Raw genomic sequence first — 27678 nt, forward strand, 5'->3', positions numbered from 1 at the left:
TTGATGCGTATTGTCAGGAATTTATTTCCTGATGCTAATAATATAGCTGTTCTCAATCAGGGATAATAGAATGATGGATTAATGATACTTTATAGACAACTTAAAGGGAGCAGGAGGCCTTGACAGCTGGAGTGTTAAAATACATTATAAGAATATACTGTATAATGAAGGCCAATGTGTTAGCTAAAAAAAAAATATGAACTGAAGTAGGATACTAATGAAATAAATATTTATTTGACCTTCTCAAGCTAACTTGTTCTTTTACAAACTCAGATGGACATAATTTATTTAACTTTAGTTTCTTTACTGGAGCACTGTTTTACTTGAATTCGTTTTCACTTAAAATGACTGCTGTAATTATATCTTATCAACTGGGGCTGTTCTTGGGTATAAGAGGAAGAGGAGGCAGCAAACAATAGCCTTGTACAAGCATGATTATCATAAACTAGGAAAGACTTTTTTTAAAAATCTAGAATCATCAGTTGTGCAAGTGATTATCCATAAAGGACTCGATTCTATATACGACGACTAGAATCTAGATGCGTCTGATAGAGTTGCGAAGGCCTATTCTATAAGACACGCCTAAATTCAGACGTGGTACATGGAATACGCCTGGGCCAGGGGGACGTGCCTAAATTTAGGCACTTCCATTTATATCAATGAAAAGCTGCTGTAAAAGTGTGCATCTCAATTTACGCATGCTGGCCCAAATTCTGTACCAGCATGTGTAGATGTGATTGATAGGTATGGTATGCCCACAGTCCACCCATGACCATGCCCCCTATTTGCCTGCATACATTGGAATTTAAGTGTGACATTTTCAGAATACACCTAGCAAAGCGTGCATGTAAATCCTAATTAAGTCTAATTAGTTTTGATAATTGGTCAGCCACGATCTCTTCATCTCCCATTCCCTTCATCTGCTCGCCCTAACTGAAACCTGGCTCACCCCGGACAACTCTGCCTCAATCGCAGCCTTATGCCAGGGAGGTTATCTTTTCTCCCATTCGCCCCGCCCAGTCGGCCGCGGTGGCGTCGTCGGACTACTACTTTCACCCTCCTGCAGCTTCCAACCTCTCCACCTACCTCAGTCTCACAGCTTCTCATCCTTTGAAGTTCACTCCATCCGTCTATTCCACCCACTGCCACTCAGAGTTGCAGTCATTTACCGCCCCCCTGATAAATCCCTCCCATCCTTCCTTACCGACTTTGATGCCTGGCTCTCCGTCTTTCTTGAGCCCTCATCCCCATCCCTCATTCTCGGTGACTTCAACATCCACACTGATAACCCTTCCGATTCATATGTTTCTCAGTTCCTCACTCTTACCTCCAACCTCCAACTGAGCCCCACCACCCCTACTCACAAATCTGGCCACTGTCTTGATCTCGTCCTCTCTTCTACTTGCTCACCCTCCACTTTCTGCGTTTCACCTCTTCCTCTCTCCGACCACCACCTTATCACATTCACACTTCAGCACCCTCCCCTTCAATCTCGCCCAACACTAACTACTACGTCCAGAAATCTCCAGGCTGTTGACCCCTCCACCTTATCCTCTACTATCTCTGTTCTCCTCCCTTCCATCTTGTCCTCCAAATCTGTTGACAAAGCTGTCTCCACTTACAATGCCACTCTCTCCTCTGCTCTAGACACCTTTGCACCGTCCACCTCCCGGCCCACAAGGCGTACCAATCCCCAGCCCTGGCTGACCCCTTGCACCCGATACCTTCGCTCCTGCGCCCGTTCGGCTGAACGCCTCTGGAGGAAATCTCGCACCCTTACTGACTTCATTCACTTCAAATTCATGCTATCCTCCTTCCAATCCTCCCTATTCCTCGCTAAGCAGGACTATTACATCCAATTGACTAATTCCCTCAGCTCTAACCCTCGTCGTCTCTTCGCCACCCTCAACTCCCTCCTCAAAGTGCCCTCTGCTCCCACCCCCCCTTCACTCTGTCCTCAATCTCTGGCCCACTACTTCCGTGTCAAGGTCCAGAAGATCAACCTCGAATTCACCACTAATCCTTCTCCTCCTCTTCAGCCTATATCTCACTCTCTCATCCAACCTACCCAGGCCTCCTCCTCCTCCTTTCCTGCTATCACCGAAGAGGAAACGGCCCATCTCCTCTCCTCCTCGAAAGCCACCACCTGTTCCTCTGACCCCATCCCCACTAACCTACTTAACACCATCACTCCTACCATCACCCCCACCATCTGTCATAGCCTTAACCTCTCTCTCTCCACTGCAACTGTCCAGGACACCTACAAGCATGCTGTGGTCACTCCACTCCTCAAAAAACCATCACTTGACCCTACCTGTCCCTCCAACTACTGCCCCATTTCCCTCCTACCCTTCCTCTCCAGGATACTTGAACACGCCGTTCACAGCCGCTGCATTGATTTTCTCTCCTCTCATGCCATCCTCGATCCGCTTCAATCCGGCTTTCGCCCCCTACACTCAACAGAAACGGCACTATCTAAAGTCTGCAATTACCTATTCCTCGCCAAATCCAAAGGTCACTACTCCATCCTCATCCTCCTCGACCTCTCCGCCGCTTTTGACACTGTCAATCACAACCTACTTCTTGACACACTGTCCTCCCTTGGGTTCCAGGGCTCTGTCCTCTCCAGGTTCTCCTCTTATCTCTCCCATCGTACCTTCAGAGTACACTCTCATGGTTCGTCCTCCTCCCCTATCCCGCTCTCTGTTGGAGTTCCTCAGGAATCTGTCTTTGGGCCCCTTCTTTTTTCAATCTACACCTCTTCCTTAGGCTCCCTGATCTCTTCTCATGGTTTCCACTATCATCTTTATGCTGACAACACCCAGCTTTATCTCTCCACACCAGAAATCACTGCGGATACCCAGGCCAAAGTCTCGGCCTGCTTATCCGACATTGCTGCCTGGATGTCCAACCACCACCTGAAACTGAATATGTCTAAGACTGAACTTATTGTTTTCCCACCCAAACCCAAACCCACTTCCCCTCTCCCTTCACTCTCTATCTCAGTTGATAACACCCTCATCATCCCCGTCTCATCTGCCCGCAACCTCGGTGTCATCTTCGACTCCTCCCTCTCCTTTTCTGCGCATATCCAACAGATAGCCAAGACCTGTCGCTTCTTCCTCTATAACATTAGCAAAATTCGCCCCTTCCTCTCCGAGCACACCACCCGAACTCTCATCCACTCTCTCATTACCTCTCACCTTGACTACTGCAACCTACTCCTGACCGGCCTCCCACGTAGCCATCTATCCCCCTTTCAGTCCATCCAGAACTCTGCCGCATGTCTTATCTTCCGCCTTAACCGATATACTCATATCACCCCTCTCCTCAAGTCACTCCACTGGCTCCCAATCAGATACCGCATACAGTTCAAGCTTCTCTTACTCACCTACAAATGCACTCGATCTGCGGCCCCTCCTTACCTCTCTACCCTCATCTCCCCTTACGTCCCTACCCGTAACCTCCGCTCTCAAGACAAATCCCTCCTTTCAGTACCCTTCTCCACCACCTCCAACTCCAGGCTCCGCCCCTTCTGTCTCACCTCACCCCATGCCTGGAACAAACTCCCTGAGCCCATACGCCGTGCCCCCTCCCTACCCATCTTCAAATCAATGCTCAAAGCCCACCTCTTCAATGTCGCCTTCGGCACCTAATCACTACACCTCTTCTCAGGAAATCTTAACTACCCCAACTTGACATTTCGTCCTTTAGATTGTAAGCTCTTCCGAGCAGGGACCGTCCTTAATTGTTAATTTGTACAGCGCTGCGTAACCCTAGTAGCGCTCTAGAAATGTTAAGTAGTAGTAGTAGTTATCACCAATTATCAAGACTAAGTAGAGAATTAACTAGTTGAGATGCGTGCGTAGATTAGGTGTGTGCACAAATCATGTTTATCCACTCCTACCCTAGCTGAGATAATATTTAACCATCTCTCTGACATCATGTGCAACTTTCTTCAAATCAGTCACCTTTCTAATTCTTCCTACTTTCTTACCCATCTATATGTTAAAACTTTGCCTTACCCTTCACTACCAATTATAATGTTCTATTATGTATTGTGTTGACATTGCTAGTATACCATGTCATACTTTGTATTGTTAGTTGAATATTTTTACTGCTGTACTTGCCTATTGCTCATGTTTGATCTATTCTTACTGTACACCGCCTTGAGTGAATTTGTTCAAAAAGGCGGTAAATAAATCCTAATAAATCAATAAATAAATCTACTTGTGTGCCTCCATGCGCCACATATTGAATCCTGGGGAAAATGTGGAAAAATGAGGTAATGCAGAGGAAAGGGTTCTTTATGCCGAGAGTACTTAGGTCATCAGCTTAGACAGTTTTGGCCATGTTAATAAGAATTATTATATTAAGTTACCTCCCCCCCCCCCCCCCAAGGTTAATTTTGTTAACTGGAATTTAGCTTTATAAGTTTCCATTACCCCCTTTTGAGTTTCATATGTTGGATTTTAGCTGTGGAATATATATAATCTCTCAGGTAAGTAAAACATTAATGGGTAGATTCAAGAAAGTGTGCTAAAAATGAGGCATGAAAAATATGGGCGCTAAGCACCTATTCTGTAATGGCAATTGTGTGAAAAATTGCTGTTCTAGAATAGGCACGAGCACTTGAACCATGTCAAAGGTTGGTGTAAATGGTTGTGCCTAAAGTTGGCAGTTGCACACACAGGTGATAGTATTCTATAACTTACACATGCAACTGCAAGACATGACCCTAACCTACCCATGCGCATGTCCCCTTTGTACTTGCAAGCTATAGCATTTAGATGCTAAGTTTTAGATGTAACCTAAGTGCAGTTACACACACAGGGCTAAATTCTATACAAAGTGCCTGAAAAATCCTCGCAGAAACATTTCTGCCTAAGCATATTCTATAAGCGGTGCCTAGATTTAGGTGTGGTATATAGAATGCACTTAGTTGGTATCCTAGCACCTACGTGCCTCCATTTACACCAACAAAAATGTGGCATAAATCCTGCAGTGTAGATTTATTTATTTATTACATTTGTATCCCACACAATTCCCACTCATCGCAAGCTCTATTACTACTACTACTATTTAGCATTTCTATAGCGCTACAAGGCATACGCAGCGCTGCACAAACATAGAAGAAAGACAGTCCCTGCTCAAAGAGCTTACAATCTATGCAGAGGGCCATATTCTATAACAGTGCATGTACATTTTAGAATGCCCATGAAATGCCCATTTCCCCGCCCATAGCCACACTTCTTTTGAACTGCACGTTTTAGAATTTAGGTGCAGTGCATTACTGAATACGCTTAGGGAGCTATGCACGTAAATTCTAATCATTGCCAATTAGTACTCATTATTGCTTGTTAAGTGCTGTTAACAGCACTGATTGGCTTGTTAAGACAATTAAGTTACACCCACTGTTATAGAATATGCCTGGATTTTGGCACGGAATGCTAGACACACTATATAGAATCCAGATGATAACTACAAATTACTGCCAATCAGCACTAGTTAATGCCACTTAAGGGCTATGATTGGTACTTACCTCCTAATTCTATAAAAATTGCCCAAAATTGCATACACAATTTAATTGAATAACAAGCTATTTAGTGCCAATAATTGACATTTTAACAAGCAATTTTTGGCAAGAATTAGATCTAATTGGAACTTATGTGCATAAACTTAGGCGCGGGATCTGTGCCTAAATTTTACACATGATTAAAAAAATAGGGGGCATGGAAATGGGAGGGCATTCCTAGCATTTACGCACATTGTTATAAAATACATAGGATACACGCAATGTTTTAGTTGGTGCAAATGGCTGCGCCTAAAGTTAGCCATGATTCCCGGGTATAAGTGCTATTCTATAAACCGTGCCTAACTTTAAGTGCAGCTTATAGAATAGCGCTTTGTTCGGTGATGATTTTTTAGACACCATATATAGAATTTTGCCCTTAAGGTCAATTGGCATCTAATTTAACAATTATGGTAGATGTACAAATGGTGCTATTCTAGAACTTGCATGACTAAATTTGCACACTAGTTGGAAATTTGAGCATGCAACTTCCTAGAATCTGGTTGTAAATACCTCTACAGAAATGTGAAGAAAGGGCAACATCTGGAAAGCGATGTACACTAATGTCTGTAGTATGGGAAATAAGGTTCTGGATATAGAGGCTGTGATAAAGGAGGCTGACTTGGATTCAGTGGTGGTCATGGAGTTGTGGTTCTGAGAAAGCCATGATTGGGATAGAGTTATATTGAGCTATAATCTATTCAGGAAAGTCATGGTACATAAGAATATATGAGCCATACTGGGTCAGACCAATGGTCCATCTAGCCCAGTATCCTGTTTCCAACAGTGGTCAAGCCAAGTCACAAGTACCTGGCAGAAACCCAAATCGTGGCAACATTCCATGCTACAAATCCCAGGGCAAGCAGTTGCTTCCCCATGTCTTTTTAAATAATAGACTATGGATGTTTCCTCCGGGAACTTGTCCAAGCCTTTTTTAAACCTAGATACACTATTCACTGTTACTAAATCCTCTGACAAAGAGTTCCAGAGTTTAACTATTCATTGAGTGAAATAATATTTCCTCCTATTTGTTTTAAAAGTGTTTCCATGTAACTTCCTTGAGTGCCCTAGTTTTTGTACTTCTGGAACAAGTAAAAAATCAGTTTACTTCTACTTGTTCTACACCACTCAGGATTTTGTAGACCTCAATCATATCTCCCCTCATCCGTCGCTTTTCCAGGAAGAAAGGGAGGAAAAAGTGGTGATATATATTAAAGATAATATTAAGGCAACAGAATTGTAGGACTTAGAGGGTAAGGAAAAGGTACTGTGGGTTAATCAGGAAAGAGGGAATGATGCATCTCTTTACTATGATCTGATATACAGACTTCTTGCAGAGGAAGAAGAAGGGGACAGAAAATGAATTAATGACATTCACAATATAGTTATGAAAGGAAAGAACTGCTATTAGGCAATTTAAATAGGCTGGATATTGGCTGGAACATTCCTGTGTGGTAATGTCTAGAAGTAGGAAGATCCTAGATTCTCTACAGAGAGAACTGTTCCGTACTTGGTAGTGGAACCCACATGGGATGGGGCCATGGTGGATCTTTGAGATGGGCCTAAAAATTGCTAAATATGTTTCTTTTCTTTTCCTCCTTTTTAAAAAATCAAATCAATGATAGTTCATATTCTACTTGCTGGTAAAAATGCATCTGCATTGTACTCCTGGAGCTCAGCAGTGAACCAATTTTCTCTGCTTCTGGAGGCCCCTCCTGCAAATCATCTTGCTTCGTCTGTTGTAAGGTCACTGAATGCAACCAAAAGTTTGATTGTTCTTTCTGGAGAGACCAGTGCCCAGATATATGAACTTACCACTGTGTCCAACCAGTCTGACTTCATACCCAGGTAGGTTCACAGCTGGTTCTAGTGTTCCCTAAATTATAACTTTTATTTCTTTGATTTTATTCTTTGAGGTTCTAATGAACCTCTGATACTCATGTATCTCTTAAATATTTGTCATTTTCATTTATTAACAAAAGCACTTTTTTAAACAGTATGACTGTGAATGAAGAACAAGAATAACAAATTTTCTAAAGACATGAAGGGGTTAATTTTATAAAATATTTTCTACATGTAAGCATTTTCTACATTTGAAAAATGGCTTTTATAAAATTGTGCAAACATATATACATTTAAAAAGTAGTTTCCCGTGGGGCATAGTTTAGGCAAAAATGGGTGAAGTTGCAATATCTGGATAAACATAACAAGTCTTTACACACATAGGACCAAATTCTATATATGGTGCCTAAAATATTCATTGGAATTAAGCATATTCTATATGATTTAGGCACGGTGTATAGAATACGCTTAGTCGATACTGTAGCGCCTAAATCTACACTCCATTTATGTCAATAAAAACCTGGTGTAAATCATGTGCACTGACCCGTATTCTTTAACTACGCACGGAAATTTTGGAATGCCCATGAAATGCCCATAAACATGCCCCTTTTAAGCTACGCACGTTTATTTTGAACTGCATACTTTGCAATTTAGGCGCAGTTCTTTATAGAATATGCTTAGAAATTTCTGTGCAAATGCATTTTACTAATTATTATCAATTAGTGCTCATTATTGCTTGTTAAGTGCTGTTCAAAATACTGATTACCTTGATATACCAATTAAGTTATGTGCGTATCTCTGCGCATAATCTAGGCACCATATATAGAATCCGGGGGGACAGGTGCACAAAATAGTTCCCAAACCTGGTCCTGGAGGTTTTCAGGATATCCACCATGAATATTCATGAGATAGATTTGCTTGCAATGGAGGCAGTGCAGGCAAATCTCTCTCATGAATATTCATGGTGGATATCCTGAAAACCTGATTGGCTGGGGTACCTCCAGGACCAGCTTTGTGAACCACTGGTGTAGGCTATAACTACATCTGGACACCCAGATTCTGATATAGTATACCAGTGTAATACTTCCCTCCACCCTGAGATCTCTCTACCACATGCAAAGTATCCAGAGAACATAATTCTAGATGCCCCCTTTTTCCACTGAGGTCTGAGCATTTACACCATTTGGAGAGTAGGGAACGGAATAGCCTCAGGTGAAATCTTGAGACTATATTGACAACATTTCTTTAACATATCAACTGGAGACATTTTTATACCTTTAGAAAAATTCTGAGTATTGGCATGTGCCAAAAACACGTGGTAGAAAATAATTTTCAATTTTCTACCACGGGGAGTATTCCCAGCAGTACTCGGCAGTTGGCATGTGCTAGACGCTTACTGCATGGCAGTGGCGTAGCTATGTGGGGCCACGGGGGCCTGGGCCCCTGTAGATTTGGCCCTGGACCTCCCTGCCGATGACCCTCTCGACCCCCCCCTCCCACCGCAACCCGCCGCCACCGTCACCTATCTTTGCTGGCAGGGGACCCCAACCCCCGCCAGCCGAGGTCCTCTTCTTCCGGCGCAAGGCTTCATTCTGTTTCTGTGAGTCTGATGTCCTGCACGTTGTCCTGCACGAAGCCTTGCGCCGGAACAAGAGGACCTCGGCTGGCAGGGTTTGGGTCCCCCGCCAGCAAAAGGTAGGTGATGATGGTGGCGGGGGAGGGCTGGCGGCAGGAGGGGGGGGTCGAAAGGATCGACGGTGGGGGGGGTCAATGTTGGTGGTGGTGATGGCGGCGGTCGGCAATGGCGGGGGGGGCCGTCGGCGCTGGGGGGGGCTAAAATGTGCCCCCTCATATTGGGCTCTGGACCCCCCTCCCACCGAAGTCTGGCTACGCCCCTGCTGCATGGGTAACGCATGAACACTTACCGCTAAGTTAAGGACTCAGGCCATAAATAGACGTGCGCTGGTTTTCATTTTGCCACACACCCATTTCTCGGCCCCCAAACCCTCCTTTTTTTCCAGATGCACTGGAGAAATGGTCCAGCGTGTGTTAAATACACGTGCCCACACTACTGCAGAGGCCACTTTTTGTCGTACCTTTGTAAAAGTGTCCATAAGTGCTGAATATCGGCACTTAACCAGCTAAGTGCTTGCTCCACCCCTGGAATGCCCCCAAAATAGCTGGTTTTTAGTTCGGCACTAACTGGCTATTTTCAGTGAAACTAACAGGTTAAGTGCCCCTGAAAATGACCAGCTAGCCTGAACAGACAATTTAACTGGCCAGGAGCAGTTTCTGGCTCGTTAAATCACTTTGAATATCGACCCCTATGTTGTTTGAATATTTAATAAGCTATGGTGAAAAACTATCTTGATACCCAAATCAAAGGGAGGATAATGACATCTCAAAACCTGAAAATAAAAGAAAATGATGTATTATAACCATTTGAATTTTGCTTTTAATAACTAGTTCAGGTGAACTGAAATTTGAACCTGGAGACAATGAAGCTGTGTTAGCCATCAATGTTCTTGATGATTTAATCCCAGAGGAAGAAGAGTCATTCAGAGTAAGGCTGAAAAATCCCAGAGGAGGAGCAGAGATTGGAGCTAATGGAAATGTCATAATAATTATCCCATCTAACGATGATGCTTATGGAGTTATTGCATTTGCTCAGGTAAGACTTTGCAAAATGCACGTTTTGCAAAGTAATATCAGTGAAGAACTTGACAAATCATGATTTTTCTTAGGTTGCACCTTCACAGCACTGTTACTTTATGTGGGGTGGGGGGTTATTTTGCTGAAACCTTTTTCAATAGTAGCTCAGAGCAAGCTACAGTATGGGGTCGATATTCAGCTCACGTCGGTAAGGGGAAGATTCTATATATGGCGTCTAAAAATCAGCGCTGAAATCAGTGCTGACTAAGCGTATTCTATAATCGGTACCTAGATTTAGGCACCAATTATAGAATACCCTTAGTTGATATTTCAGCACTGTTACAGAATACGATTAGCAAGTTGTGCACCTAAATTCTAATCAATGCCAATTTGTGCTCAATATTGCCTGTTAAGTGCTGTTCTCAGTGCTCATTAGCTTGTTAAGTTACATGCATTGTTATAGAATCTGCGCTGTTTACAGCACGGATCTCTAGCCGTGCTGTATAGAATCCGGGGGTAAGTAGCTAATAACCACTTCTGGCTGCAGGCTGAAGTAACCCCAGCTTCTCCTGCACGGTTAAACCCTTTTGAATATTGACCTTTACAGTGAAACCTCGGTTTTCGTTGACTTCGTTTATCGTCAGTTTCGGTTTATGTTGATTTTTTCAGTGAAAACTTTGTCTCGGATTTCATTGGTTGCCTCGGTTTTCACAGCTAATTTTGCGAAAACAAAGGGCGACCCACGCGTTCTCCTGCTCATTGTGGCGTTGTTTCTCGCTGTGTGAGCATCACCCTGGGCGTCTAACGCAACGCACGCAAGATAAAATCACATGTGCTCAAATCTCATTTTCCCTGTTAAGTGTTTCCCTTGCTAATAAGTTAACCCTTTCCCTTTAGCTCCATCATGGGACTATATTTATTCTCTATAAAATGTGTTTTTGGTATGTATTTTGGAGTGTCCAGAACAAATTAATTGGATTTACATTTATTCTTATGGAAATAATTGCCTCGATTTTTGTCTGTTTCGGTTTTCATTGATTGTTTTCGGACGGATTATCAACGAAAACCGAGGTATCACTGTATATGTTTTGCTGTTCTTAACCACTTCTGGCTGCAGGCTGAAGTAACCCCAGCTTCTTCTGCACGGTTAAACCCTTTTGAATATTGACTTTTATATGTTTTGCTGTTCTAGAAGGACTTTCAATCTAAGGGCTCTGTTTACTAAGCCACGCTAGAGGAGTGCTAGCATTTTTATTGCATGCTAAGCATTAGCGTGTGCTAACCGTGTAGATGACCAGAATATTCCTATGGGCGTCTACATGGTTAGCACGTGCTAAAAACGCAGGCACACCTTAGTAAACAGGGTCCTTGGTTTTTACCTGAGGTAGTGGAGGGTGAAGTGACTTGCCAAGATCAGCAGAAGCTGCAGTGGGATTTGAACCTGGCTTTGCTGGCTCTCAGCCTGTTACTTTAACCATTAGGTTTCTTCTTCACACCCCTGCCTTTGAAATTACAATACCTCTCCATACCTGTGAATGCAGTAAAACTGAACATGCTAAATGATAGCACACATCATTTTATGTTCCAAAAAGGACAGCCAAAAGTGGTCTTAGGGTAAATTTCAAATGGCACATAAAATAATGAAATGTGTGTATATATGGATCCAATTCCTGCATGCTGTATTTGGAACAATTATGTTGTTTCTCATTTTCATATTGAATTTAGTGGCAGTCACAGAGAGCCATGACTGGGATATATTTATAAATACAGATAAAAATGTATATTTACTATTCAAGTCTTATGCTGTGTTATTTTTTTTAGAGCTCTTTATTGAAACAAGTTGAGGAATTGGAAGAAGACAATTTGGTCGCTTTTAGTATTGAACGGTTAAAAGGAACATATGGTCACGTAACAGTGGAGTGGATAGCCAATGGGAGTACTAGTGATGCATTTCCTGTCTCTGGACTGGTATGGCATGCTTAAATAAATTCTAAAATGCCTTCAAAGATTACAGTGTATCTGTATAGCTTTTTATTTTTTTTTTCTTTTGTTTTTGTTGATAGAGGCTTCTTGAGCAGTCACTAACTCTTTGTTGAAGATGAGTTTGAGAACAGTGTTGACACCCAGCAGGGGCGGTGTAAGAATAATAGGCACCCTAGGCAAACCTCCTATCTTTTGCGCCTCATAGTTAATTTTCTGCCCTTCTGCTCCCTTCCCTGGGATTGTGATAAAGTTAATGATCATGATCTACCCAAAACCATCCTTCCCAGGCCATTTTCTAAAAGCTATTTTCCTGATAAATGGTCAGTTTGAAAATTACTCATCATTCCAGTAGGTAGAACTGTGTTGAGAAATCTTTGCGTTGTACCATTGCCAGGACCCATTGTTCTGCTCTCACTGCAGCTGCTTTTGCCTGTCTCCACCCCCCCTAATAAAAAGCTGCCAGCGTAGGTAATGGCCTAATGGTTAAGTCATCCTTGGCTCCCAGGAAATATAGTTGTAGGTGTATTTTAGATTGCTTCTGAAAAGAAAGAAAATAGAGATTGTAAACAGCATAAGGATAGAGTTTTATAAAATAATGAGTGGAGTGGAACAGGTAGATGTGAATCGCTTATTTACTCTTTTCCAGTGTTTTTTTTTTTTGTAGGAAAAAGGTGCCGGTACTCATACAGTGCCAGCCTTAAGGGCGGGGTCACTATCTATGGCTCCACCTCTACAATAGCCACACCCATTTTACCAGCCACGGAGTATATAAAAAGGTATCATTGAAAATAGTACACAAGTCCCTAGGCCCAACAAAAGAACCCTTAAGACTGACCATAAACGAATAAAATATGTAGACAAAAAAATCAGCTGAAACCCCCCAAAACCAGACTCTGGCATGCAGGATGACACCAGGAAAACAAAAATATTTCCCCTTGCTACAAAAATAGCAGTCATAAATTTCAAATATTCCATTCACTGCATTACAAATTAACAACTACAAAAAAAGTTTGCACAGCTATTACCTGCTTTATCTTAAAATAAAATTATTTTTTCTACCTTTGTTGTCTGGCCATGCACTTCTTTACATTTGTGTTGGTCCCAATCTCTGGTTTCTACTTTCCTCATCTTCTCTTAACTCTATTGCCAGGATTTGCTGTTTGTCACTTTTCTCTCCTCCTTTTTCCTTTAAACTTTCTTCAATTTTATTTTCTGCCTTTATCCACGTTTAGTTCTTTCTTACTATCCAATCTTCCAGCATTTCTCCCTTGCCCTTGCCCTCTCTCTCCATCCAGCATCTCTCTCCTTGCCCCTCTTCTCCCCATCAGCATTTCTCCCCTTGCCCCCTCTCTCCTCATCCAATATTTCTCACCTTTCCCCCTCTCTCCCCATCCACAACTCTCCCCTTGCCTTTTCTCTCTACATCTAGTATTTCTCTCCTTGTCACCTCTCTCCTCATCCAGTATTTTTCCCCTTTGTCCCCTATTTCATCATCCAGTATTTCTTCCCTTGCCCCCTCTCTCCATCCAGCATCTCTCTCCTTACCCCTTCTTTCCCCATCAGCATTTCTCCCCTTGCCCCCTCTCTCCCCATCCAGTATTTCTCCCCATGTTCCCTCTCTCCCTGTCAGTATTTCTCTCCTTGTCCCCTCCCCATCCAGTATTATTTCTCTCCTTCCTCCTCTCTCCCCATCCAGCATTTCTTCCCTTGTTCCCTCTCTCCCCATCCAGTGTTTCTCCCCATGTTCCCTCTCTCCCCATCCAGTGTTTCTCCCCATGTTCCCTCTCTCCCCGTCCAGTATTTCTCTCCTTGTCCCCTCTCTCCTCATTCAGTATTATTTCTCTCCTCCCTCCTCTCTCCCCATCCAGCATTTCTTCCCTTGTTCCCTCTCTCCCCATTCAGCATTTCTACCCTTGCCTCCTCTCTTCCAATGCAGCATTTCTCCTCTTGTCCTTTCTCCTCCCCATCCAGTATTTCTCCCCTGCCTCCTCTCACCCCATTCAGCAAATCTCCTAGGGCTGCTGCTGCTTCTCCCAACCAGCAGCAGTGGCAGAAAAATCAAGAAGTAAAAGGCACAAGGCCACAGTGGTCAGACGCGCACTGTCAGATCTTCCGATTCCCTGCCCTTCTGTCATCAACTTCCTGTTTCGGGGCAGGGGATTGGCAGAGACAACAGTGTGTGTCCTGGCAGTGCAGCCCTGTGCCTGCTACTCCTTGCTGTGTCTGCGGCGCTGCTGCTCATTGGAAAAGCAGCTGTGGCCACAGAAGAGAGGCAGGAGATGGGGGAGATGACCGAGGAAGGGGAAAAAAAGTGCTAGTATGCTGTACCAGTGTGTACCAGCCCAAAAAGCACTGCTCTTTCCAAAAATACTAGGACTAGGTGGCATGCAAAGAAGCTACTAAGTAGTAAATTTAAAACAAAACAGAGAAAATATTTCTTCACTCAGCGAGTAATTAAACTCTGGAATTTGTTGCCAGAGAATGTGGTAAAAGCAGTTAGCTTAGCAGGGTTTAATAAAGGTTTGAATACTTTCCTAAAAGAAAAGTCCATAAGCCATGCTTATCCTAGAATATGCAATGGGAAAATCCACTGCATATTCTAGCATAAGCAGCATAAAATCTGTTTTGCTGTTCTGGGATCTTGCCAGGTACTTGTGACCTGGATTGGCCACTGTTGGAGACTGGATACTGGAATTGATGGACCTTTGGTCTATTCCTGTGTGGCAGTGCTTATGCTTATATATTCATGAAACATTTGTTGATGTGTGAGTACTTGTTCTTTAAGGTCTTGTTTTAGTTTCATTCATTTAGGGGTCCTTTTACTAAGCTATGGTAAAAAGCAGTCTCAGCACACCATTATTTATTGCATTTGTATCCCACCTTATGGCAGGTTCAATGTGGCTTACATATTACTATGTGAGTTTTTCCTGTGCCCTAAAGCCAGATGTGAAAAAGCCGAATTTATATTTTTTTGTATTAATGGCCATTTGCTAATATTATCATTTTAGCATGCTGCCATTCAAAAAGCACTTACCACCACCCAAGTTTTAGGAGTAAGGGCTCATGCGGTATTCCTGCGCTAACCAGTTAGCATCCGCTAATATGGAAGCACTAACTGGTTGGTATAGGAATATCCACTTTCCACTCCCTGACACGTGACCTTCAATAAAATGAAAAATATTTTTTAGCACACAGGTTAGTGTATGCTGATTTGACAGTTACCGGAGGACAACTGAGCGCGTCCAGTGGTATGCCATTCGAAGCTGTGTTAGGCATACATTTGTGCTTAATGCAGCTTTGTAAAAGGGCCTCTTAGTTTCTCCAGTAATTCCACACAGTTAAGTTGAGAGTTTTCCTTGATGTTCCTACCTCTGGATTTGATGACAGCTGATGAGGCTGATGGCTGGACTTTTTTGGAGCTTGGGTGTATGTTTTGAGTACTGTAGGAGTCCTGGGTTGATTTGTTCTGTTTCTTAGTTCTCCCCCAAACCAGCTAACAATCTGCAGATTTCTTCACTGGATCAACCTGGCATCCAGAAAAAAAGTCTGGCAGAATTGCTGAACACTACTGTAAGGGAGTTAGGCAAGTGTAGGATTTACTTATTAAAAAAACAACAACAACAACTTTCAAGCGTATGATGGCAGTTTAAAATATGTTCCACTAATATCTGAATGTGTAACTTGCCTTGAGCTAAACACATTTAAATATATAAAAACGAGAATAAGTAAACATTGAATTGTTTGCTATATTGTAGCAACATTGGGAGCTAAACTTTGACTTTCAGTAGTTGAGTGGAAAGACCCTTGTAGTAGACTCTTCCTCTAGCCAGGGTGGTCTTTCAGGAGTTGGTGGTGTTTATAAATGTACATTTAGGTCTAGATTCTATAAATGGAGCCTAAAAAATTGGCACCGAAAAAAAATAACGCTTAGTGCTGGGAACCATGACTACGTTTAGGCGCGACCATTTACACCAATGAAAACCTGGTAAATTAGGCGCGGATCCCCCTAATTCAATAACAATATGCAAAAATTTTAGGAACGCCCCCAACCTGCCCATGATCCTCCCATGGCCATGCCCCCTTTTCAAATACGCTCATTAGAATTTATGCATACCTCTTTATAGAATACGCCTAAACAGATGTGGACGTAAATTCTAATTGCCAATTAATGCCGATATTTGCTTGTTATTACCCAATATCAGCGCTGACTGGCTCGTTGTTCAGTTGAGTTGCACACACAAATTGGACACGTGCCCAAATTTGCACATGCAATTCAAAGCGCCATATATAGAATCCAGGGGGTTAAGGGCTGCTGTTAGCAAAGTCTTGTTATATTTATAATTATACTGCAGTATAGAAAAGGGGCTACTGCAAGGGTTCCCAAAAAATGAATATGCATGACATAGATTTGCATATCAAGGAGGCAGTATATGCAAATTAATCTCATGAATATTCAATGTGAAATATCCTGAAAACCTGACTAGCTGGGGTTCCCCCAGTACAGATTTGGGAATCACTGAGCTACTGTTTGCCACATCACTGTTTTCCATCAAGGCATCACTGCCATATTTATTTATTTACTTGGTATTGTAGAATAATAAATGTTGGTGCTCAAGGTTTAAGAAGATGAAATAACTGGATTGTCTATTTGAAATATATAGGTTACATTTTCTGAAGGTCAAGCTCTTGCCACAATCACCCTTACAGTCCTTGCAGAAAACATTGCGGAACGTACAGAGACTGTTACACTCACCCTCTCCAGTGTCACTACCGTGGGTGTGGTGGATCCCAGGAGAGGAGCTATCATAGATCCCAAAAGGGCAAAGGCTGTGCTCACCATTTTACTCAATGACTCTCCATATGGTGTAGTTGGCTGGCATCCAGATTTTTTCTTTGTTAAAGTAGAAGAACCTGAAGGTGAGTTCTTTTGTTGCTATCTTAAAAATAAAATAGTTACAATCACCTCTGTGAGCCTGTGGCAGTATTTAAAAATATGGAATATGGTATTCATACTTTGATTCTCTTTTTGATATAGCTAGTGGGTTCAGTACCTCATGAAAAACGATAGGGTAGATGCACTAAACTATCTTGAAAATGGTAAACTCTCACTGCATTAAAACTGTCCTCACTCGGTCTTAAAATGTGGGCTTCATACAGTACAATCTAAGCTAATATGTGCAAAAATATGACACTAGCAATTCCCACGTGGCACATGAGAGGAAACCCAAAGGAATTGAATGGGCTTCCTCTCATTTGCCGCACCGAGAATCCGTAGTGCGGCTTTGTAAAAGAGGCCCTCAGCTACATAGCTTCTGACTAAAATCAGCATACACTATATGCAAATAGAGAGGATCCATCTGTGTAAAACTCCTTAGGCTATGGAGGTAGGTAATTTGTGTAAATAATTAACAGTTCTCTTCTTTCAGCTCTTGAAACTCCAGAGCCAAAATGAAATCCCCACCCACCTCTGAAACCCAGTCAATACCTTATGCCATTACCCCCTCCTTATATCCCACTTCAAAGACAATCAATTGAAAAACCCACAACTTCAATCACCCTCAACAATGTTGGTACCAGAAAGTATTCCTTCCCAACATCACAATTACCTCATCAGTTCTTTAGAATCCTTTCCCACCCCAAGAATCATTGAGGTCTTTCAAAACACCTCACCCACCACCCCTCACATCTTTCCCTTATCTTGAGCAGATTTTCCTTCCTCCTGTGGCTGTGCCTGTGCCAGATTCAAAATGGCCCCTGCACTATACCCCAGGAGGTCTCAGTGAGATATTGTGATGGCACTTGCTAAGTACAGTCCTGTCTTCATATTAAGGTTCTATTTTTGTCTAGCCATCTGCAGGACCTTTTCCTCTTTACTAACTATAAACATTGGGGTCAGTCTGAGTGCAATGCAAATGATTTATATTGATGGTTTTGGAATGTAGCACATGGTAATACATGATAATGAGTTGTAATATAATTGGTACATAGATTTAAAACCAATTATACCATAATAGATGTTTTGTGTTAAAATAATTGCACAATTCTCATTCAGTTTGATAATTATGTCTTTGAAGAAAATTGTTGACTCAAAGTGGTTTACAAGATCATATAGTACAGAATAAATGTCCCTAGAATACAAATCCTGTTTCTAAGCCTGTTCTCCCTTGGGGAAGGAAGGATTGTGTCCAGTGACAAAATAGAAAAAGAATATGTGTTGATATTCAAAAAGACTATCATATACGCTCGACTATAAGCCAAGTTTTTAGAGCACACAAAAAGCCCAAAATTGGGATCTTGGCTTATAGTCGAGTCAGCATGCCTCTCTCCCCCCCCCCCCCCCTCAGCATGGTGACTGGCACATCTTTCTTTTCCCTCTTCCCCTGAGGGGGAGCTGGCAGGCCTCAAGCATGCACAGATGCTCAAGATCCCGGAATGGCCCTGCTTGCAGTTACTTCCATGTTAGTGTCAGCATCCAGGCTTGGCAGTAAGAGAAATGCTGGTCACTTCGGAAGGAGGGGGGGGGAGGGAAGATGTGCCAGTCATCAAAGGGGAAGGAAAGGGAATACAGAAGTATCTGTCAAGATGGGAGCAGAGGGGCAGGAAAGAGGGAGAGAAATGCTGGTCACTGCAGGAGGGAGGGAAAAAGGAGAGACATGCCAGTCATCATGGGAGAGGAATACTTGAAAATAAGCCCTCATCTTATATTTGAGTTAACATTCCCCCCCCCCCCCTTTTTAGGCTTATATTAGGATGGGCTTATATTCAGGTATATACGGCAATCCATATATCAGCTGCTGCTGTATGAATATGTCCCCTGTCTATGAAATTTCAGCAGTATTACGGGGCATTTCTATAAGTTTGGTAGATGCTTTTTTGAGAGGAAGGCTGTGAATGACGATACTTTCATAGCTCCACGTGATATTTCAGATCATAGAAAATCGACTGAAAGTTTATTGGTCTAGAAAAGATTTTCTGTATCCAAAATCACTAGACCCCTGACGCAGGCCGTAAGGCTGAAACACGAATCGTGTCGGGTCGTCGTTTTATTTGAATAAAGACCTTGTTCAAGAACACCATCTGAGAGAGGAGTTTTTTGGATCCACTGTTTGTCTGCTTGCCTTTCATTTTTCTTGTGGAGAGTTTACCTTCTGTAGGTGTTGGGTTAGTACAATGCAAACAATACCATAATAGACAGCATGGAAGAATATTCAAATAACATAGGTATAATACAACGTCAGCATAATACCAATGAAACACCTAATAAGCAACACAATAGAACATTCAAATAGCATAGATATGATTCTAACGCTTTTCTACGTAGCTGAGGGGCCAAGTGCTGATGTATAGATGTGACAAGATGGATAGTACAAATTCAATTGGGATAAACAGGTAGGTTGCTAAACTCAAGGCAAATTCTTTGTGCAGTTAAACAAGATTTGAGGAACTGATCTAAGTTACAGGATTTATAGTTTATTTAAAAAGCTACTAGACCGCTCTAGCTGCCAAGGCAGAACAGAATGGTTTACAGTCTAAAAATATAATTAGGTAAAGGAGAGGAACTCCAAAATTTATGATAGAAAAGGATAGTCAACCACACAAAGCAGAGTAAAGCACATAGAGGGAATAAAAACAAAAATAAAACCAAAGAATAATCACAATAATCACAATATTCTGAAAGCTCTGACTCTGATTAGCCTGCCTCCCCAAAAGCCCGCCCGATCAGCCAGGCCTTCAGGTTTGCTTTGAAGGTTTTGATCGAAAGGTCGCTACGGAGAGATAAGGGGAGATTATTCCAGGTGTGGGGTGCAAGGAAAAAAGAAAGCACAGTGTCTAGTCAGTTCTAGGTGAGCATTCTTGGGACTAGGCAAGACTAAGCGTTGGTCATTGTGCGATTCGAGGACCCTTGCGGGTCAGTAGGGAATGGTAAGATGGGAGAGATAATCCTGGGCACCTATTCTAAAAGCTTTGAACGTCAGCAGTGCAGCAAGCTAGTCCAGGTACAGAGTAAGTGTATAGTCAGTCACCATATGTTTTGCTAATATATTGTACATTTATACACTCAAGCGGTGCTTAAATGTGGGTGCCCTGTTTATAGAATTTCCCTTAACCTGTTGGACACATAGGTTTGGGCATGGATCACAGATCCACACATAAACTAATTAGCTAATCGGGCAATAGCAATCAATTATTGGAGTTAACAAGCACTTAATTGGCAGTAATTAGAAGGTAGGTATTGATCTGCCCTAGGCCCTATTCTGTAACATGTGGGTCTAAATTACATAATGTGGAACTCCAAAGGGCTGTGGCCATGGGAGGAGGCATGGGCAGGTCAGGGGCATTCCTAGAATTTAGGCGTGATGATAAAATCCTGCATTTGTGCGCCTAATTGCCTTCAGTTGAGTGCAGGCATATACCCTAGCCTTTGGCAGGCATAAATGCCACACCAAGCTGCTATTCTGTAAGGGTCGTTCTACACAGAGCACTCTTTACAGAATCCTAGCTTAGCTCAGATCAGCCCACTGCCTAACTTTGAGCATGCCCCACAGTAGTGCTTTTTAACCTGAGGTAAGCACACATTAATGCTTACCACAGCTTAGCAAAATGACCCCTTAATTTAGGACACCAAAAAGGCTGAATAGTGTTGCTCTCCTTGGAGTAGCAGTAGTCACTGCAGTCCACTATGTTTAACACCGTATTATATATTTTTTCCATGTTTGCAAAAATATTACTTTCACTTTCACTGCAGTGCACCTTATTTCATCTTTACTGTTGCAAAATAGTTACCTCCTTGTACCTGAAACATTTTATACTACATCCAGCAAGGCCCGTGCATATTTATTACTGTTGTATTAGCACTGGGCAGAGCTGCCTCTACCCTGTTGATGTGTAAGCATACAGTCCAAAATATATAGCCCTTGCTCTAACACTTATTCCAAAAGTTCTTGCCATGTGAGTCAGATTGAAAAAGTGCTTCTCAATATTACTCAAGTAACATGTTAAATGCGATCTAAACCTGAGGACTTTGAAATGTAGCCTGAGATTTCAGAGGTTCCAGTGAATACTAACCAACGTCAGCATTGACTACTACTAATTAATGCTCACTTTGAGTTTAAAATATTATGTATTAGTTTCAAAATTTTAAATGGGATGAGTCCATTTTATTTGGTGTCCTTAATATGTGTGAGGCTAAATTAGACCTTAGGGTCCTTTTACTAAGGTACACTAATGATTAGTGCATGCTAAATGCTGTGCAGCCCATTGTATTCCTATGGGCTGCATGAGATTTAGTGCAAACTAATTGTTAGTGCATGCAAAGGGCCCTGTTTACTATGGTGCACTAGCGTTTTTAGCACGTGCTACAAATTAGCATGTTCTAATGCTAGAGACACCCATTGGAATATATGGGTGTCTCTAGCATTAGCGTGCACTGATTTTTAGTAAACAGGGCCCTAAATCCATTAGTGCACCTTAGTAAAAGGACCCCCTAGTAGATTAATACATTAGGTAAATTGCACTTATTAGCTGTGCATATATGGTTAGCAATATCCCATAGGAAATTATGGAATTCATCTCCTTGTGAATTAAGGCATGAATGCAATTATATGAGATTTCATAAGTGACTGAAGGCTTGATTCTTCCAGAAATATGTTTCTTGTTTGTAATGTAGGGGAAGGGAATGGAAATGGGACTTGATATACAGCCTTTCTGAGGTTTTTGCAGTGCCGTAGCAAGGGCGGCTGCCACCCGGGGCGGTTCGCCGCTGCGCACCCCCCCGGGGTGCAGCACGACCCCCCCTCGGTGCATCAACACCCCCCCCAGGCTCACATTCTTACCTAGTGGTGTAGGAAGGGGGGGCGTAAGAAGGGGGGGGCGGGAGGGCTAGTCCGCCCTGAGTGCACGCCGCTGGGAGCTGCGTCGGCTCCGCTGGTTCCCTGCTCTCTCTGCCCCGGAACAGGTAGTAACCTGTTCCGGGGCAGAGGGAGCAGGGAACCAGCGGAGTGCACCCGGGGCGGACCGCCCCTCCCGCCCCCCCCTCCTGCACCACTGGGTTTTTGCAACTACATTCAAAGCGGTTTACATATATTCAGGTACTTATTTTGTACCAGGGGCAATGGAGGGTTAAGTGACTTGCCTAGAGTCACAAGGAGCTGCAGTGGGAATCAAACCCAGTTCCCCAGCATCAAAGTCCACTGCACTAACCACTAGGCCACTCCTCCACCTATTACCAAGCTGCGGCAAAAGGGGGCCAGCACTGGCGTTGGTGTGTGTTTTACACATGCGCCGAGCCCCCTCTTACCACAGCTGTTAAAAAGGAAGTCTCTCTTTGTGACAGGAAATGGCTGAGCGGCAAGTAAAGCACTTGCCACATGCCCATTTCAGGGAAGGGAGCCCTTACCACCACCCATTGAGGTGGCGGTAAGGCTCCCGTGTTAACCTGGCGGTAACCGGGTAACGCGTGGTACTGCCCAATTACTGTCGGGTACACTCCAGTGCTACAAGCTACAAAAATAAATACATTTTTGCAGCACTAGAAATGGCAGTGCGCTAGGGGTAGGAAGTACTGCCGGGCTGTTGCTGTATAGCAAGTGGTAAGCCCGCGTTGGGCTTACCGCCGCTTAGTAAAAGGAGCCCTTAGTTTTTATTCTTTTTTATATATTTTGCGTAAATTGCTATTTGGTTATTGTTTGCATGTATTTTTTTATTGTAAACCATCTCAAGCTTTTGATTTTTGATGGTATATAAAAATGATGTATTACTATTACTGTTACTGTTTATTCCACTTTAACCTGCAGGGAATTCCACTGTTGTTACTTTGCACATTGTCCGAGAACAAGGATTCACTGGGGATATCGCAGTCCATGTAAAATCAAAACCTAATTTTTCACTGTCCCCTATCAATCAAGCCACAGAGAATCAGGATTATGTAGCAAAGGATGAAATAGTCATTATTGCGGAAAACAAAACTGACACTCTGTTCAATGTCACTATTCTGCCTGTAAGTAATCAAAAACGGGACATTTTGTAGATAGGGTGGTGTACCAGTTATTTTTACAGTTTGATTCTTACACATATTCATTTTTATTGTTTGCTGATATTTTTACAGTAGGCTGTAATATATTTTTGTAATAAAATTATTTGTAATATTTACAAAATATTTGTAATTATTTGTAATATTTACAAAATATAAAAATATTTTGTAATAAAATTATTTTCTTTCCAAATAAAAATGGTTCCTTTCTTGTAGGATAACATTCCAGAATTAATAGAGGGCTTTGTCATAAATATGACCAGAGCTGAACTGATAAACTCATCTTTCCTGGGAAGACAGCCCAGTATAAAGAGACTTGGGCTAGAAATTGTGGAGATATCTATTGAAGAAAATGATGAACCCAGAGGAATAATTGAATTTAACATCACCAAGGTAAGACTGAAATAAAAACACTGAAGTGTAATAGCATTAGGGCCTCATTTAGAGTCGTCTATATGTTCTTATGGGCGACTTAGCATTTAGTATGCACTAAAAATGTTTACGCGCCCTTAGCGCTGCTTAGTAAACAGGGCCCTTAGGGAGGTAATCATAATATTCCGCACAGAGCATGTGAGCACTTATTGAAAGAGAAACTACTGGAATCTCCATTAGTGAATGCAAGGACTGATGGCAGTGAGAGTACTTAAGTACCCCATGGACTTTGTATCTAGGGGTGCGTAGTCTCCAAATGTTTGTGTTTAGTTTTCTGTATCAGTTACAAGAATTTTGATTTTTATTTGGATTTTAAAAATGTTTATTGTTTCAGGAGCAATATTGTTAGAAATGTGTACTCTTTCGGAAAGTGTGCACTGCAGGAAAAGAGGGGATATTCTTTTGAAAGAGTGTGCTCTCTTTATCCATTGTACATATCCTTCGTGAATGGTGCGCACTGACATAGAAAACCCCCCCTGAAATTCTGTGGGGGTTTTTCTATCATTTCAGTCAAAAAAACAACAACACTAAATGACATGAGAAATGTTGTTGATTTTTCCCACGTCATTTCAAACAAATGCACATCCCTATTAGCATCTTCTTTGAATCAGTGGCAAAGTTCATGCCTTGCAGATGTGAGGGCCAGTTTTCAATCTCCCATTTACCTGGGTAACTACTTATTAGCCTAAGTAAAATCGTTTTAATTTTGCCCTCCTCATTATTAAAAAAATTTATTTGTAGGATTCAAGGTGGTGTGGCAAAGAACAAATGAATTTGGTGCTTTTTCAGAAAATAATTGGAAATTTTACAGAATTAAAACTTGATTTAGTAAATCACGAAGCAGGTTTGTTTTGGCATAGGTGGAACTCAAGAGGACACTATGGACCCTGTTTACTAAGCCAACCTAGAGGCGCATTAGCGTTTTTAGCATGCACTAACTGTGTAGTTGCCCATAATATTCTTATGGGCGTCTACACGGTTAGCACGCACTTAGTTTAGGCACACGCTAAAAATGCTAGTGCACCTTAGTAAACAGGGCCCCATGGGCCTTATTTTATAAAGGTTATGCTCCTAAATTTATGCTTCTAAATTTATGAGCATAATTTATGCTTCTAAATTACGAGCATACTCTATGCTTCAAAATAGATTATGCTCCTAATTTAGGAGCATAAATTTTAGAAGCGTAAACTTAGGAGCATAACCTTTAGAGAATAAGGCCCTATGAGGCTCGTTTTCAAATGAAAAAAATGTTTAAAAAGTGGTATGAAGCGGCATTTGGATGTTTTGCTTGCCAAAACGTTCAAATCACTATTTTTGAAACCTATATTCTAAACATTTTTCTGTGCTGTTCATCCACAGTGGATTCAGATCACAAGGGGGCATGTTAAAGGTGAGGCTGAGACATTTCTAACATGTGGATGTTTTTCTGTCATGGAACAAAACAAAAATGTCCAGGACTAAAACTAAGATGTTTAGAGCTAGACCTATCTTAATACTGACTAAGCCACAAAAAAGTGCCCTAAATGACCAGATGACCCCTGGAGGATTAAAGGAATGGACCCCCCTTACTCCCCCAGTCACCACTGACCCCCTCCCACCCCACCTCCAAGGATGTGAAAGAAACAGTAAATACCAGCCTCTATGACAGCTTCAGGTGTTATGGCCAGTCCTATTAGAGCAGCAAGCAGGTCCCTGGAGTAGCCTAGTGGTCAGTGCAGTGCACTGTGGCGATCAGGACCCAGGTCCATAATCTACTCTAACTGTTACACTTCTGATAGAAAGTGTCAGCCTCCCAAAACCCACCAAAAACCTAGTGTTCCCATATATAAGTGACACCTTAAGTCATAAGGACTATTGTAATGGTGTATAGTTGGGTACAGTAAGGTTTTGGTGGGTGTTGCATGGCTCCCCATACAATATTATGGGGTAACAGTGAGATGTGTACCTGGGACCTTAATGTGACTACCACTGCAGTGCTCCCTAGGCTGTCCCACTGCGGCCAGTCTACTAAGAGTGCTGGCTCCTTTCGCATCCCAATGGCTTGATTTTTGTGTTTTTCACTTGGCACATAGCACAACAACATCTAGGAAATGGCCATATTAAAAAAAAAGACGACGTTTTGCAGGTTCAAAAATAGTCATGTTCACTACTTGATTTTTGTATATTTTGAGCAAAATGGAGTGGAGGAGTGGCCTAGTGGTTAGGGTGGTGGACTTTGGTCCTGGTGAACTGAGGAACTGATTTCAATTCCCACTTCAGGCACAGGCAGCTCCTTGTGACTCTGGGCAAGTGACTTAACCTTCCATTGCCCCATGTAAGCCATATTGAGCCTGCCATGAGTGGGAAAGCACAGGGTACAAATGTAATAAAATAAAATGTCAAAAGTCAGATTTAAATGTTATGCTGAAAATGCCCCTCCACATGAGTTAACTTATAAGGAATATCAAGATGAATCCATATTTTATCTAAAAGGTTATGAATCAGCCAAATCTGAAGCTCAGTTTTGCATAGGTTGTCTAGATAGGAAAATACCTCTAGGCCACACACACACAAAAAAACTTGTATGTTGTAGCATATTCAGTGGGAACAGCTATATTACAAAACAACAGCAACAACAACAACACCAACAAAAACATGGTCAAAAATAGATTATCATCACTTGGGGCTTTGAACATCTATATCACAGCATTTTCAAGTGTAAGCAGCAATTTTGGAACCTCCATATACAAGTGCCATCAGTTGTACAAAATTGGACATACAAGGAGAGTCAATTAAGGAGCAAAGATACAAAAATAAGGGGTCCTTTTACTAAATGTATTTATTTTTCAGTTTGGATATAGATCATGCCTTTTCAGTAGTAGCTCAAGGTGAGTTACATTCAGGTACAGTAAGAATTCCCTTGTCCCCAGAGGGCTTACAATCTACAATTGTACCTGAGATAATGGAGGGTTAAATGATTTGTCCGAGGTCACAAGGAGTGTCAATGGGATTTCAACTCTGACTTCACAGTTAAGAGATGAATATGAATGCCCTAATGTGTTTGAGCTTAGGCGAGATAAAGTAAGATATCATCAGCAAATAGACAAATGCAACATTCTCTCCACCCCCCCCCCCCCCCCCCCCACCATCAGGCCTCTAAAGGTATCCATAGTCCGTATCTTTATAGCTAGTGGTTCTATAGCCAACAGGAACAGAAGAGGGGAGAGAAGGAATCCCTGCCTGATACCCCTATGCAATTCAAAGGGGGCTGTCAAATTCCTATTAATCAGTAGATGGGCACAGGGTGTCATGTACATCGCCTGTACCCAAGCAGTAAAGTTGCCCTCCAACCCATATTTACACATAACCCAAAAAAGATATTCCCAGGAAATACTGTCTAAGGCCTTCTCCATATCCAACCCTGCTATCGCTGCCATGCTACGACTCCCCCTATGCTCATGCAGAGCTCCCATCACTTTCATAAGACTCATGGAAGCGTATCTCCCCAGTACAAAACCCACCTGGTTGGGGTGGATGAGTAATGGCAGAAAAGCATTAAGCCGATGGGGAATGGTAGTGGCCATTAATTTCAAAAGGGATATGGGATGATAAGACCCTACCTGTTCTGGGTCTTAGCCAGGTTTGGGAAGCAGAACCACATGGGCCACATTTTATGGCAACCCTTCCCTACCCTCCGCTACAATATTACACATCTTGCTAAGAGCTGGGGCAACTAGGTCCTGAAGATCTCTTATAATATTCTGGCCCCAACCCATTGGGCCCTGGTGCCTTAGTGAGTTTGAGGGACTTGATGTAGGTGATCAACTCTGCTGCTGTTCACACTGAGTATCCGCAAGTGATTTGTCATGGAGATATACGGAGGAGACTTTGTCAAAAAGAACAGCGATGGATTTTCATGTTGGATACAGTTTGGCCAAGAGGTTTAAATCAAAGAGTTGAGTGTCAGGCATTTTTTTTAAGCATTAGTGACATCAGCTCCGTGAAAGAGGAAGTAAACTGATGGCATCTTTTTTAGTTGGGTGTCATATTGAAAGTCTTGTGCACTTGATGAGAGAGAGGTCCTCCCCTAAAGCAGCCAGAGAAGTGGCAAAACAAGAACCCTTGTTAGAAATAGTGAAGCAAGGAACCTTGTTGGGAGTTACTACTTGCTGATTTTTTGGAGTATTTT

At 42.3% G+C, this 27678-nt stretch overlaps 1 protein-coding gene and 1 long non-coding RNA gene across 2 annotated transcripts in view; one reads left to right on the top strand and one right to left on the bottom strand.

The window, feature by feature from the left end:
• The window catches only part of ADGRV1 (adhesion G protein-coupled receptor V1), a 921762-nt gene that overhangs the window by 269184 nt on the left and 624900 nt on the right, over positions 1-27678 (top strand). The window contains 6 exon segments of the mRNA XM_030193377.1: positions 7198-7420; positions 9881-10085; positions 11888-12034; positions 16711-16966; positions 22843-23045; positions 23295-23471. Coding sequence (XP_030049237.1) covers positions 7198-7420; positions 9881-10085; positions 11888-12034; positions 16711-16966; positions 22843-23045; positions 23295-23471 — 1211 coding nt within the window.
• On the bottom strand, positions 257-17322 carry LOC115463143. Its single transcript, XR_003941005.1, has 3 exons — positions 17240-17322; positions 4164-4168; positions 257-268 (listed from the first exon to the last, which is right to left on the bottom strand). It is a non-coding gene; the product is annotated as an uncharacterized LOC115463143 (long non-coding RNA).

Source organism: Microcaecilia unicolor, chromosome 2 (genome assembly GCF_901765095.1).
Source record: "Microcaecilia unicolor chromosome 2, aMicUni1.1, whole genome shotgun sequence".
In the NCBI taxonomy this organism is placed as follows: Eukaryota; Metazoa; Chordata; class Amphibia; order Gymnophiona; family Siphonopidae; genus Microcaecilia; species Microcaecilia unicolor.